The 14,927-nt window shown below is 48.6% G+C and overlaps 1 protein-coding gene across 2 annotated transcripts in view; it reads left to right on the top strand.

Annotated features, from left to right (window-relative positions):
* The first annotated feature begins 3,863 nt into the window (after positions 1–3,863).
* Positions 3,864–14,927, top strand: part of TWF2 (twinfilin actin binding protein 2) — a 73,791-nt gene continuing 62,727 nt past the window's right edge. Inside the window, exon 1 of one of the 2 annotated variants that reach the window (XM_073352468.2) lies at positions 3,864–3,976. In XM_073352468.2, the coding sequence (XP_073208569.1) occupies positions 3,952–3,976 (25 nt within the window). In that variant the 5' untranslated portion in view covers positions 3,864–3,951. The remainder of the gene's footprint in view (positions 3,977–14,927) is intronic. The other variant, XM_073352469.2, reaches the window with a different exon arrangement.

Raw genomic sequence — 14,927 nt, 5'->3', positions numbered from 1 at the left:
AAACAAAAAGAAGTACTTCTTCACAAAATGTACAGTCAACCTGTGGAACTTGGATCTGTGAAGACCAAGATTATAACAGGATTCCAAAAAGAACTAGATAAATTCATGGAGGATAAGTCCATCAGTGGCTATTAGCCAAGATGTTCAGGGATGCAACCCCATGTTCTGGGTGTCCCTAGCCTCTGATTGCCAGAAGTTGAGAGTAGGCGACAGGGGATGGCTCACTCGGTGATTGCCTGTTCTGTTCATTCCTTCTGGGGTACCTGGAATTGGTCACTGTCAGAAGACAGGAAACTGGTCTAGCTGGATCATTGGTCTGATCCACTATGGCTGTTCTTATGTCCCCTTTTTTTCCAGTGTTATCCTTGTCCTATGTCTTCCTACAGCTTCTCTTGACACCATATTGCCCGGGCAGGATTACTCAACTGCCCTTCTCTGCCTAGTACACTATCTCTTTTGCCCTCTGTTCCCAGCTTCCTCTCCTCAGGAATCTTAGTTAGGGTCCCTCCTCAGACCCTTCATCTCCTTATCTAGGCTAGAGACATACCTATCCATGTTGGTAAGGCAAAAAGCCTGAAAAATGTGGATACAATACAGATTAAATCTGCATGCAATATGCATACATTTCAAAGGGAGTGTCCCACTGGACCCCTCTCCCTATCAAAATCCACCAGCTCCTCTCAATTCCATCCCAACTCTCCATCACTGCCCTTAGGTCACCAATTTGACTCAAGCTTCTCCCCCAACACCTCCTCCTGCTGCTACTCTGCCCCCCGCTCTCCCTTTCCTCCGCCCCCCTTCCCCTCCTGTGCCCCTATTCCCCTTCTGCTGCTGCTGTTTCTCCACAACCTCCACTTAAGGATGAAATGTGTATGGAACATGCACAGACATCTGCCAGTCTGCCCCACAACTTAATCAATTTCCCTCCCAAAGCCAGCAATGCTCCCCAGTATCCCCATAACACCTGTCATGCTTCTTCATTTCTCCTGGGCCTAGCCAAGCTCCCTCTGCATGGCAGTACTTCAGAGATGCTTTTTTCCACCTTGGGGCTCAGAAATCCGGCTCCTGCTCTCAGCTTTGCTCAGTTCCTACCAAGTCTCTGATGGGAGGAGTTGAAGGCAGGGAGGGCACTGATTGGCTGGCAGAGGAAGGCGTGACAGAAGCATCAAGCCCTGCCCACCCTGGCAGCCAGCTATAAAAGTTGGAGCAGAGGCAGGAGGGGCTGTGTAAGTGTGCCAGGCATCAGGATTGAAGTGCTTAGGTTCTCTGGAGCCACAGGTGTGATGGATTGACTCACAAATAGGTGTCTTCAACCTGGTGAGGAGGTGAATCAAGCCACAAGTTATCTAAGGAAGGAGAAAGACACCCAGGTCAGCACCTGGTCAGTAAAGGGCTCAGTGTGCACACAGCAATCAGGACCAGGAAGGGTTACACTGAGCATCAGGATAGAGGCTGCAAAGGGAAGATCAAGGAACAATGTCTGAGGGGTGGCAGCAGCAGCAGCTAGAACCCCAGAGGGTAGGAGCCAGGAGTGGCCGTGAGCTGGCCCACAGCAGGACTGAGAAGGGGAGAAGAGCAGCTCAGCTGTATAACTGCCTGGTGGATCTGGAGAAGTCAAAATCAAGGTCAAGGATGTGGTGGTAGGGTCAGGAAAGCCAGTGTAGGAGCCTGCAGGGAAAACTGGCACTGAAGCAACCCCCAGCTGGCAAAATGTGCAGTCACAGGTGGCTAGCAATGCCAAGGGAAGGCCTTGTGAAAACAGCACTTCTCCCAGAATCTAAAATAGCAGCTGTATTAAAAAGCTGTATTGGGAGAAGAGCCTCTGGGAACCAGGCAGAGGAGGCTCAGGGATGGGGTATCTGCCACTTTTAATGGTGCAGCCTCCAGCAAAGACTGCCGGGCACTTACAGGGGCTATTTTAGAGGGGGATTTACCCAACCCAGGGTTGGAAGTGGGCACATCAGGCCAGGTGCTGGGGCAGGAGTGTATAGCTGTAGCTCTCCTCTCTATCCAGGAGAAGCCCCCAAATGTGGTTTCATGGGGACAACCAATGCTGGGAGCTCAGGTGATGATGCAATAGCCCCCATGTGTCACCAGGTGGTTAGAGGCAGAGATCAGCCCAAGCAGGGCTGGGACGAGGGTAAGCAAGCAGGTGGGTCACTGACTTGCATGGGGTGCAGTGCAGCTGTGCTGCTGGGCTTTTTCTTTTTCCTCTGCTCTGATTGGCCGCCCTCTTTATTTTGCTCGGCTGGTTGCCTGGCTGGTGGGGTTGGGGTCTTTTTTGCTTGGTGGAGGGGGCAGCACCAAAAACATTTTTCACCCTGGCCGGCAATTCAGCTACGGCCGCTCCTCAGCCAAGGCCGCTGAGGCCAGTTTGTTTCCTCTCCAAGAGAGGGCAGGACTTGAAGGGGCACCTTTGGGACAGGCCCTGAGGGGCAAGGTTTCCATATTATTGGGCAGCACCCAGTGGAGTCTATTGAGGGCTATAATAAGGCTGGGATGTTGGCTCACTTTTTCTACTGGTCCCACCTTAGTGAAGCTCTCCTGTCAATGCTGCAGATGTCCGAGTTCAGTGGGCACCGATACAGGGTGCAGCCTGTTGGGCCTGGCTTCAGTCTCCCAGTGCCCCTTCACCTGACCAGGCGCGGGACAGGGTCTGAGCAGTAACATGACCTAGTGTGTAGGGCACCTAACTAGGACTTGAGAACCCGGGGATCTATTCCTGCCTCTGCCAGGCATGTGCCAGCCCCAATGTTGATTTCTATTCGTGCATGAGCATGGGATGGGGCTGGCTGGGACAAGGTGTGTGTACAGCACCCAGCACAGTGTGGGGCAGGGGCAGTCCAAGGTGTGTGTACAGTGTCTAGCACAGTGAGGGCTGGCTGGGACGAGGTGTGTGTGTACAGCGCACAGCACGGGGCAGGGGCTGGGATGAGGTGTGTGTACTGCGCCCAGCAAGGCGCAGGACAGGGGTTGTCATGAGGTGTGCATACAGAGCCTAACAGAGCATGGGGAGGGGCTGGGACATGTGTCTATAGGGTCTAGAACACTGTGGGGCAGGGGCTGTGACAAGGTGCGTACAGCGCCTTGCACAGAGTGGAGTGGAGGCTGGGACAAGGTCTGTGTACAGTGCCCAGCACGGTGTGGGGCAGGGGCTGGGACAGGGTGTGTATAGCACCTAGCACAGCACAGAGGAGGGGCTGGGACAAGGTGTGTGTACAGTGACCAGCACAGCGTGGGGCAGGGGTTGGGACAGGGTGTGTGTACAGCACCTAGCACAGTACAGAGGAGGGGCTGGGGTAGGGAGCACCCAGTACGGCGTGGGGGAGGAGTTGTGACGAAGTGTGTGAACAGCACCCAGCATGGGGCTGGGCAGGAGCTGGGACTAGGTGTGTGTTCAGCGCCCAGCACGATGCAGGGCAGGGATGAGGGGTGTGTGCAGAACCCAGCATGGGGCGGGGCAGAGGCTGTGATGAGATGGGTACAGTGCCCAGCAGGGTGCGGGGCAGGAGCTGTGACGAGGTGCGAGTACAGAGCCTAGCAGAGCATGTGGGAGGGGCTGGGACGAGGTGTGCGTGCAGCGCCCGGAGCAGGCCAGGGACAAGACGCGTGTACAGCGCCGAACACAGCCCACTCCCCCAGCTGGCACGAGGCCGTTCCCCGTGTACTGGGGCCCGTAAGGCCCATGGCCAGCTGGCTAAGCGAGCCCGGGTGCTCCGCCCATCGCAGCCCTGCCAGGGGCGCAGCCCCCTCACCCCGAGGGCTCCCCAGGTCTCTGGGCTGTGCAGGGTCTCGGCCCCCCCCCGGTCCCCACCGCCCTGCCTTGGGGCGGAGCCCAGCCAGGCCCCGCCCCGCAGAGGCGGTGGAACCCGGAAGCGGGCGGCGCTGCTGCCAGAGCCGTTTCCTGCCCGGGACGCAGCGGCCAGGGCGGGAGCGGAGCCGAGCGGAGCCATGGCTCACCAGACCGGCATCCACGGTAAGGGCGCGGGGCCGCTCGGCCGGGCCGGGCCGGAACCTTCTGCCACCGCGCGGACCGGGCCGCAATACCCGCCCGGGCCGGACCTCCCCTGTCCCTGGCTGCGCTGCCGCGGCTCCCTGGGGGTCCGGGCTGCGCCCCCCCAGCCTACTCGCTCCCTTATTGATGCCCTTCTAGCGGGACCCTGTGGAGCCTGGAGTAGGATCTCTGCCCCAGGGGGGTTGTATGTCTCCTCGACGCGCCTGGCTCCCCATGTGCCCTATGTACTGCCCGACCCACCGCAGCGCCCCTTCTCCAGATCTTGGCCCTGTACAGCCCGTAGACCCACAGCAAAAGATGTCCCTGGGGAGGTTGTGTATCCCACTCCCTCCTCCTACTGGCAGTCGTATTTCTGCTGTTTAGTAGTTGTATTGCGGTAATGCCTGGGAGCCCCAGACCCCACTGTGCCAGGCTCTGTACAGATACAGACCAAAAATGAGTCCTTGCCCCAAAGCGCTTACAAGCTAAATACAGAGCCTGTATGTGCTGTCTGTACTGGCATCCTGCCCTTATATTCTTAGGAGTGTGTATGCGGTAGTATCTCGGCTATAAAACCTATAGACTTGCCAGGGCATCTGTCCTCCATGGCTTAAACATCCTGCCTCTCACTAAGCCTTCAGCATCTTCCCTTCTACAGCACTGAGCCTGGTATGGCTGCAGCATCTTCTCTCCTATGGTTTCTATAAATGTTCCCTGCCAATATTTGGTTTTATAGAAAATGGGTGCAAATGCATCCTATAGATATCTTGGTGTCCTGTCTTTGTGCCTAGTAAGCTGTTTATCAGTAACTTTGTCCATCTGAATGTCCTTCCTTTTCCTTTGATGCTCCATTATCTCGTAACAACACGTTTAGCTCTGCAGTGTGAATCATAATCTCGGGAACCATTTCACTTTCTGCAAAGCAGGTGGCTGCTTGATTTGTGTGTCATTTTTTAATGTGGTCCCACAAAAGTCTAGTTGAAGCTTAAATAGTATCTAAGTTTTTAGATTTACTTGGGTCTCATTTCAACTCTAGATGTGTCATGGCTGTGAAAGTTTGAAGAGAGTTCAGGGTTTGATCCAGAACTAAAGGCAGCAGTGCCTTGCTAATGTGGGGATGTAGGGCGGGGAGGTGTTGAAATATTCATCTCCCATACCTTTTACTCTCTTATTTGTAACAATTTTACAAAGAATTTCCAGGGAGCAGACAGGCATACAAAGCCAGACTTGATGATAAACGCATTACATCTCTCAAAACTGCATGAGACTGTCCCAGCAGCGTCACTTAAAGATCCACTAATATCTAATCCGGTCCAGATTAAAGAATTTGGGGGTCCTATGCGTTGTGGAAATTGGGGAAGGGCATCTTCCTTAAAGTGACACCACCCCATAGAGACCCCAGAATGCCATTTTTTGCCCAACTCACACACAGATCTCCGAATGCTCCTTGCTGCCCGCATATACGGCAACAACCTTCTGATAGCTCTCACACACATCCCAGCAGCTCTGACATATATCTGACTCACGGCTGCCCCCAGCTCCTCCACTCACCAGCTACAAGGTCCAACACTCCCATCTTTTGCCTGGGATTCACCGGGGTCCTTCATGCTCAGCACTCTGCTGCCCTCCCAGACTAGGGGAGCTCCTCCCAATCCTGGCTCCCCAGCTCCACTCACTCACATTGTCTGTCTGGTATTCACATGGCCCCACACTGCTCTGGTTTGGCCCAGCTATCCATCCGTTCCACAGTCAACTTGTGGAACTCTTTGCCAGAGGATGTTGTGAAGGCCAAGACAGGGTTCAAAAAAGAACTAGATAAATTAATGGAGGATAGGTCCATCAATGTCTATTAGCCAGGATGGGCAGGGATGGTATCTGTAGCTTCTGTTTGCCAGAAGTTGGGAATGGGTGACTGGGTGGATCACTTGATGATTACCTGTTTTGTTCATTCCCTCTGGGGCACCTGGCATTGGCCACTGTTGGAAGACAGGACAGTGGGCTAGATGGACCTTTGGTCTGACCCAGCATGGCCGTTCTAATGTCAGTAGTGTTACGTCCTTGAGTGTTTAAAAACTTGGCTAAATCAGAACACTGTTATTACTGTTGGAAACAGTCACTGCATTGGTTGTCTATGCTACTAATAGAAATATTCTAGCATGGACAGCTCTCGATGGCAGAGAGCAGTGCACTGGTATGGTGGTTTTGTAATCTACAGGAAGCCCTTAGATCAGCTATTCAGCTGTACAAGTTTAGGCAGATCCCATCCCTCCAAAGCAGATCCCAGTCCTGAATGGGCATTAACAACTGAGAATGCAACCAAAAGATACATTTGTGGGTGTGTCACTGCGTCCCTAGTTGCTGAGGCTATATGTCTTATGGCCAACCAAACATTTCATGGGACCAGCCAGAGTTAACTTCCTGGATTTCAGGTGTACTCCTGGTCCTTTGATAAGTCCCATGCCAGTTGATAGAATATCTGGTTGGAGCCTTTGTTCTAGAAGCTTTGTTCCAAAGTTCTTAACGCTACTGTTTAAGTGCCAATTGTGTGTTCACCTTTTACAGATTTGCAGGTGCCTCTGGGCTGGAACATGACCACCAATCTGCAACAGCAAACCTACGCGGCTTTTTGTTTGTTTTAGCAAGAGGAAGGAATGCTTTCCTCTGGGGGTTCGGTTGGAGGAATTTCAATAGTCAGAATATAGTTCCCTAAATTAGAGTCTGGTTATTACGTTGGTGCTAACAGCACTAGTCTAGCCACGGAATCTTTAATGAGCATGTGTGATCAGGGTATTGGTTTTGTGTCTCCCCTCCACTACCACAGTGCCCCCTAAAACGGCTGTGGAGCCCTGGTGCTGTATTTACTTAGAATGCTTCCCTTGAATTTCCTTGGAGGCATCTCCAAATTCTGACTACCCTGAGGGGGCAGCTATTTTTTGGATATTAGTAAGAATTATCTTTTTAATGTCCTCTAGAACTTCTTTGGTGGCAGCTGACTGTTCCTGAATGAAGAAGGTAGCTTCAGAAAAAATAGCCAGACAGTTGACGGAGGGAGGCTAAATGAGCCATGGGAGGTGATGGTAATTGTACGTGGATTTAAGAGTCCTAACTGTGTGGGGCTTTTCATTACTTTATATTGTTTTTCTACCTGGTAACTAACTTACAATATTAATCAAGACTTAAAATGTTGCATAAATTAAGCAACACTGTCATTATGAGAGCATAGAAGTTCGAGATGCAACCTCTGAGGTCGTCTTGTCCAAGGGGATGAACAAAGCACAATTGTTCTCTAAAGTATATACTTCAGTGTTTTGTCCAGTCTGATTTTAATGAATCAAGCAGTGATGCTTTTTCCACTACCCTGGATAGAGTGGGCAGTATAATAGATCTCAGTAATACTGAATGTTTCCTTATATTAAACACATTGGTGTGATCTTTTTGCAAGTGTGTTGAATTTATGGTCGCTGTTACTTAGTGGCTCAGCCACTTTCTTCCTGTATAAACTTCTGTTACTCAAGGACAAAGCCAAGAATAGCCTCTCCCTTTGTATGCTCAAGAAAGAACTGTATTGAGAAACTGTTATTGAGGGTATTACATATTTGTTACTCTAGGCTCTTCTGATGCAATGATCTGTGACTCATTATATTGGATCTCAGCATTCTGGCGTAACCATCAATGTTGTTATCCAGTGGCTAGGACACTCCTCTTTGTCATGGGCTGTCCAGGGTGCTCTGCCAGAGTGCTGCCTCCTTCATCTGGAATAAGGGTGGAGTCCATGGACAATCCAGTCCTATACATCTCTGCTAAGGCTGCCAATCCTGGTGTGAATTTAGATGCTGGATCCCTGCTACCAGAAACTGGAGTGAAACCCATCGGTTCGGTTCACTTCACAAAAGCCAGTAAGCAGCCATCAGACAGGAATGAGTTCCAGCCATTATGGGCGGAACTTGAACTGATGACCTGCATGGGGAGAGGGAGGAGAAGCTCCATATCCCATGACATGTGCACAGCATTGTAATGTAGCCCAGTAGGTCACAGAAATAAAGAAAAATACAAGAGTAGATTAAGCCTTGCACCTCCTCCCCCTTCTCTTCGCTCCACTCTCAGACCAGGTGCATTCTTCATTGGGCAGAATAGAGTTAATTCCAAAGTTAGTCAATTTTATTTCCCCCATCCTCTGAAATCTCTCCAGGATTGGTGTGGTCAGGTTTCCTGAGAAGTGACTCATAGTGCCCGCCCTTACAGTCAGCCATGAACCTGGTGCTGTTTTGGTCTCTCTCCAGGGCAATGCACATCATCACTTCCTGTCTTCCTTGTAGCCCAGTTACACACCCTTTCCCTCCTCAACCTGCAAGTTAACAGGAAGGAGGTTTGAATTTTTTTTTAAGTAATTGCAGATCAGCACCACAGTGACAGAGGAGAACAGTGTTTGTATCCCACCCAGTTTGACTTTGTCTAGTCAGTAGCAAATAGTGGTGCAGCTGCCTGCCTCTAGCACTGTCTGGCCTGGGGAAAGCTAACCTGGTTTTAAAATTTCCCCTGGTAGGATTTAGCTGTGAGAGTGCAATCTGGGTTAATACCTCCAGATTGTCCCACCAGGAACCCTATTAGCACATCTGAGGTGGTTTCTGGACATGTAATGAACCATGTTAAGTCAGAATCATGTATGAAACAATCTCCCTTAATAAGTCTCAGACGTTATTGTGGGACAGGCTTGTAGTGTGGTTTCAAAACTGAATTATGTGGATGCACACTGTGCTACTGAACTTCCAATGGTATGCTTTACCCCAGTGTAGAAGGTGGCAGAGTGGGAAAGGCTTAGCGCTCTCTGTCCTTTGCAGGCTAAAGCACCCAGTGCCATTTGACCTGAGCCTTTGTCTGCCCTTTGGGAGGCAGTCAATGATGGTTGGCTCCACGCACATTCAGTGCTTCATGTTAAAACTTCTAGGAGGTAGACATTTCCTCTTTACATATACATCTGCTTATCAAATGCCTGAGACACTGAGCTCAGGCTGTGGCAGTGCTTTAAGGAAATCTGCTGAGTGTGTTTCATATCTTTGTCCTCTCCTGCTATGGAGAGATTTCCCACTATAGTGCTGCTATTGTCGTCTTTTTCCTCCTGTAAAGAATGGATGATGTCATATCAGAAATGGTGATGGCTTGAATCTGATTCCAGTGTTGCCTTCTCTTGTGAATGTCTGAGGTTTTCCCCATTCGGTGCTGCAAGATGGAAAGATGAACGAATACGGGGGATCTTTACTAAGTGCCAGGCTGGCTTAGTGGAATATCATTTTCCCAGTGCTTATCTCAGCACTTGTGTCTTCAGCTCTCCATTGTGGGGACTCCAGCATGCAGGGATTCAGGTGCCACCTTTACCTTCCCTGTTGCCCAGTCCCAGATTTATAGGCGTGACTTTTCAATCTGGCAGGACACAGCAGTTGGGGCATGGCCCTGAGCCAGGGCCAAATACTAGCAGAGCAGAAAGCATGAAGTGACATGGGAATAATTTCTTCAAGATAGGTAAAACTTTTCAGGTCCTCCGTTCCCTGATTCAGCATGTCTGATATCTAAAAATTGGCACTGATACAAGGTGCCAGCTCAGCAGGCTTGTGTGAGGCAGTTCTAAATTTGTGTCTGCAAGGAAGGAGAGCAGAGAGACATGTCTGCACATAAGGAAGGCTGCAGAAATAATGGGGTAGAGTCTCGGCCCAAATATGCTCCCTTAAATCCCTTGCTGGGGGAGGCATTGCCAGCAGGCATAGAGCTGGCTACTATGCTCCTTTCCCCATAGCCCCCAGTGCATGGGATGGGCATGATGAGGGAGTGACTAGAGTGTATTTGTCTCCAGCTGGCATATAGTTCCTAGGGAACGGTACGTGGCTGGCATAAGTTAGAGCAGCCCCCAGACTGCTCTGACTTACACGTGAGCTGGGGCAGAAAATCACGGGTCAGTTGCCCTGACTGCCCCCACCCTCTGCTCTGCTGTGGAAGCTGAACACAGCAAAACAAATTGTTCCCAAGAATATCTTAGGTGGGACCTGCAAATTATTGTTATATGTAGATATGTTTTGCTTTGTAGCTGAGGATAACTTTCCTCCTCTGATCCCATTGGGTTTCATAGTGACCTTTTTCTAGTGCTTGCTCTTGCAATACCTGCTTTGCTGAAACAATAGATGCTACTTTGTTTACTTCATACTCAATGCCTACTACATGAGAGGACAGGAGCTGTAACAAAGGGTTGGGCTGTCCAGATGGCACAGAGTAAATAAGAAAAGATATCTTATTACAGGATTCAGATAATCCCTTGGACTTCATTTGTGACTCAGTCTTATGGAAATTCCACATGAGGGCTTGGGGAGGAAATAACAATTAAATACAGGCTGACAGGGTGGTCAGTTTGAAGTAAAAGCAGCCCAGCTGGGTGTCGTGGAAGAAGGAGAGTCCTTTGAGTTTTCCACTGCTGACTTTTCAAGAAGTTTGACCTCGTCTCAAATCTGGGGCTACCTCCCTGGTCTTATGAAGCTGTGGATATGTAAGGTTTCTCACTTTAATTGTCCCTTGTTAATGAGAGAACCTGCCAGCCATTAAAATGACCTAGATGGAGTGTCTAGCTTCTCATCAGGCTGGAAATCACATGCAAACTTTAAAGAGCGAGGTACGTAACCATTGGAATATCTTATCAAAGGATGTGGTGGATTCTCCATCATGGCAGTTCTTAAATCCAGACGGGATGTTTTTCTTAAAAGCGCAGGCAGAAGTTTATGGGCTTGATGCAGAAATTACTAGGAGAAATTCTGTGGTCTGTGCTATGCAGGAAGCTCAGACTAGATGTTCTTTTATGCTTTCAAATCTGGGGATCTTATGTATCTTACTAAAAGAGACGTTGGCTTTCATATAGGACCTGATCCAAAGCCCACTGAAGTCCCGGGAGGCTTTCCATTGACGTCACTGCATTTTGAAAGAGGCTGTAACATACACTGACTTGAACACAGCATATTTTCCCTCCCCCAATTTTTACTCTTTAAGGGGGACTGAAAATGCAGATTTAATCCCAGAGTGAACACACTTCCCTAGAAACTGCTGCAACTGTGGCATGTGATCAGTTTTGCTGCAAAAGACCAATGGACGTGAAAAGCAAGCAAGCAGAGAGAATGAGATGGCCTCCCCCATGGCTGTTGGTCCAGTTCCTATGTCAGTTCCCCTCTCCACCACCTCACTGCTGTATATCTAAACAGTAGCTTTCATAGACGCTGTAAGAACCTGCAGGACTAAAACCTGGGGATTCTGGGCTGCCAGCACTTCTGTGTTGTCACCAGACCCTCAAACTGGGTTTCTGCTGTGGGACCCTGTGAGACTAGACACTGCAGGAAGTACCGCCCAATGGAGCCTCTGTAGTGGGCCTCTGAAGCCCACTGATTGGCCCATGCCAGTATACAAACCAAGAAGCTGTCTCAGGGAGCTGTCTGAGCAATGATGCAGACTGCCTGCTTGCTTCTGCTCCAGACCTTTTCTTGCCGTGAACCCCTGACTGGCTCCTGACTCTGGCTCTGCAACTCCTCTCCTGATCACAACTTGGTAACTGACCCCTGCACACGGGCTGCCCAGGCCCTGACACCAGCCCTGATAGAAGCTGAGAGGACTTGCAAGTTCAGGTGGCTCTTCAGGTCTACTGACATCTACCGCCTGGCAGTTAGAAATGACTATAGAGCTCTTTAATGCGTAAGAGATTCTGGAGGCTGTATTCTACACCCATAGATTCAAGTGATTCCCATGGATGTCAGTGGGACTTACTTCTGTCCTAGTTGGGGAGAATAGGGCCCCAGGAGTAGTAAGCTGAAAGACTGGATGTGAACTAAGTCCAGCATTGACACCTGGCTGTATTTATATACATGGCTGCAAGAGAATATTGTAAAGCTCTGAGCTCCAACCCTGTTTTTTTTGTTGGGAGGGAGGAAAAAGGAAAAACTAAAGAACAAACCCACCAAAGAATGGGTTAGGGAAGCAAAGTGAGGGAAAAGAATGGAAGAAACCAAGAGGGAATAAAGGGACAAGGACCATACTGTATTTTAGACCAACCTTCATATGGTTGCTCTCGAGATATAAATATATCAGAGGGGTAAACACCAGGGAGGAAGAGGAATTATTTAAATTCAGGGCCAATGTTGGCACAAAAACAAATGGTTATAACTGGTCATCAATAAGTTTAGGCTTGAAATTAGACAAAGAATTGTAACCATTAGAGGAATGAAGTACTGGAACAGCCTTCCCAGGGGAGCAGTGCGGGCAAAAAATCTAGCTTGTTTCAAGACTCAGATTGATAAGTTTATGGAGGGGATGGTATGCTGAGATTGCTGACAGTGGCACATGGCCCATCCATTACTTCTATCAGTAAACATCTCCAATAGCCAGAGATGGGACACCAGATGGGGAGGGTTCTGAGTTACTACAGAGAATTCTGTCCCAGGTGTCTACATGCTGAGGGTCTAACTGAGCACCATATTTGGGTTCAGGAAGGAATTTTTGCCTACATCTGATTGGCAGAGACCCTGGGCTTTTTTGCCTTCCTCTGCAGTGTTGGGCATGAGTCACTTCCTGGTTTGAATTAAAGTAAATGGTGGATTCTCTAACTTTAAGTCTTCAAGATTTGAGCACTTCAGTAACTCAGCCTAAGGCTTTTTGGCCTATTACAGGAGGTGGTGCGTGAAGTTCTATGGCCTGCAATGTGCAGGAGGGCAGAGTAAATGATCACCACAGTCCCCTCTGGACTTAGTCTGAGTCTATGCCAACTGCTTGTGCACTGAGAATATCACAGACTTTTTCTCATCTTATTGTACCAAAACTCTCAGTGCTCATAGTCAGATCAGAGACTTCAACGCATGGAGCTTGAAAATTCAGCAAAATACTCTGTTACAAAAAGGCTCTTCCCAGGAATCTCTCCTCCCCTGGCTTGCTATAAATGTAATATGGCTGGCACGTCCTTTCCCTTACTAGGGGCATGGCATGTCTGTGTATGTTCAGTTCTGGGCTTCTGCTTTCAAGAGGTCATGATGGATATACTGGAGGGCTGAAAAGAGGGACCAACCTGTTTGGTGTAAACTGTACTCTGAAGCACCCTCTGACAGTGGAGCAGTCAGTCATAGTCAAGATGGAGTGGAGAGCACTGTTTTTTCCTCTTTTCTGCTTATAGTGAAAAGGAGAAGTTGATTGACTTCAGCTTTCTAGTCTAGTCAAAGCACTCTTGTTTTGATCATGTATAGTAGTATCTTCTTATACTTCCTCTATTCTCAGCCATAGGAATTTGCTGGGTTTGGGGGAAGAGGATATTCTCAGCAGGTGATAGAATACAGAGTCTGCTGCTCCCTGGTGTGGGGACAGATAGTGCAGTGATAGGTCTGTTTACAGACCCAGGATTATAACAGGTTGCTTCAGGCAAACTAGGAAAAAAATCCTAGGAAAGCCAGTCTGAACAAGTGAAACAGAATTGCTTGCTGCCTGCCAGACAAGTTGCTGACCTGCACTTTAAAATCCTGGTTATGATTTCCAAGCAGAGTTTGTGACTTGAGGCAGCAAATGAAAATTAGTCTGTTGCTTTCCTCTTGTAAACATCACCAAGTGGCAGAAGTAAGGAGTCATTCATGTGTCCAGCCAGTTACTTTGCCACATTCCTCATCTGATTCCTCCTGCCTTTCAAGAAGCATACATGGGGCTAATTATTTGTCAGTGTGTCCCTTAATGCAGTGTGGGCTTGGTTACAAGGAAACTGAGGCAGGAGGCTAAATTTTTTTAACTTTAGCTGAAGAATGTATTTGCTGTGCATTGAAGGCACCAAGCATAAATCGGGACAACAGCTTCTCTTTGCAGATGAGAAATACGGCAAATATACAACATTTTTTCATGTCTGTGTGTGTGTGTGTGTGTATATATATATATATATATATATACATGCATGTATCCGATGAAGTGGGTTTTAGCCCACGAAAGCTTATGCCCAAATAAATTTGTAAGTCTCTAAGGTGCCACAAGTACGCCTCAGTTTTTTTTTGCTGATGCAGAGTAACACGGCTGCCACTCTGAAACCTATTTACATTTGTGGAGCTCATAAATGAGATAATTTCACAGTGGGTAACTTTGCAATAGATCCTACCATGGTTTCATCTCAAACCTAATAGCTGTATGTGCTCCCAATTCAGGCATTCTAATGGGTCTCTTTCTGTGCAAATGCAGTCTGTAATTGATCTGTTTTACAGGTAGGTCCATTTTTTTTTCTGTCTGTACCAAGACTCTACCATGTGCAGCTCTTATTTTGTACATTGGGCACCCAGAGGTGGCTGTGTGCACCATTTAGTGTGTACAGCTAATATGCAAATGGTTCAGAAATTGAGAGACGTTTTAAACCAAAGGAGTTTCACTTGATATTGAGCTGTAATTTTGTAGATGAGTAAATAATTAAAACCCCATGAAGTTAAGCACGTAAAGGCACCAGAGGAGAGGAAATCCCGTGGAAAGAGTGTGCTGAGAACCTTTAAGTGAAATGCAATCACAACTTGAATCTGTCCTTTGGGTCCTGGGTGCCTGACACGACTCTCAGGAGATTTGGGAGGGAGAATGTTTTACAGGGTTGGAGTTCAGGCAGTAATATATAAACTGGGGCAACTTCTTTGCTCTTCTCTGAAGCTGTCTCATTAGGCCTGTGTTTGGGACAGCATGGGTCTGTCTTGCAATCTCTCTCCATTCCCCAACAAACACAGTACAGATGCTATGGTGAGTATGACTGAGCCCTGATGAAGGTTGTGTGGGCCAGACTAGTGTCCTGTGTCAGGCAACTGAGGAAAGGTGGAACTAATTCTGATTGGAAAAGAGGATGAGTTGAGGAGACAGAGGCTTTCAGAATTTATGCCAGGGAAAGCTAGTCATTTCATAGAATCATAGAATATCA

The sequence above is a fragment of the Lepidochelys kempii genome, chromosome 7 (genome assembly GCF_965140285.1).
Source record: "Lepidochelys kempii isolate rLepKem1 chromosome 7, rLepKem1.hap1, whole genome shotgun sequence".
Taxonomy (NCBI): Eukaryota; Metazoa; Chordata; order Testudines; family Cheloniidae; genus Lepidochelys; species Lepidochelys kempii.
This window is presented reverse-complemented; position numbering and strand designations above follow the sequence as displayed.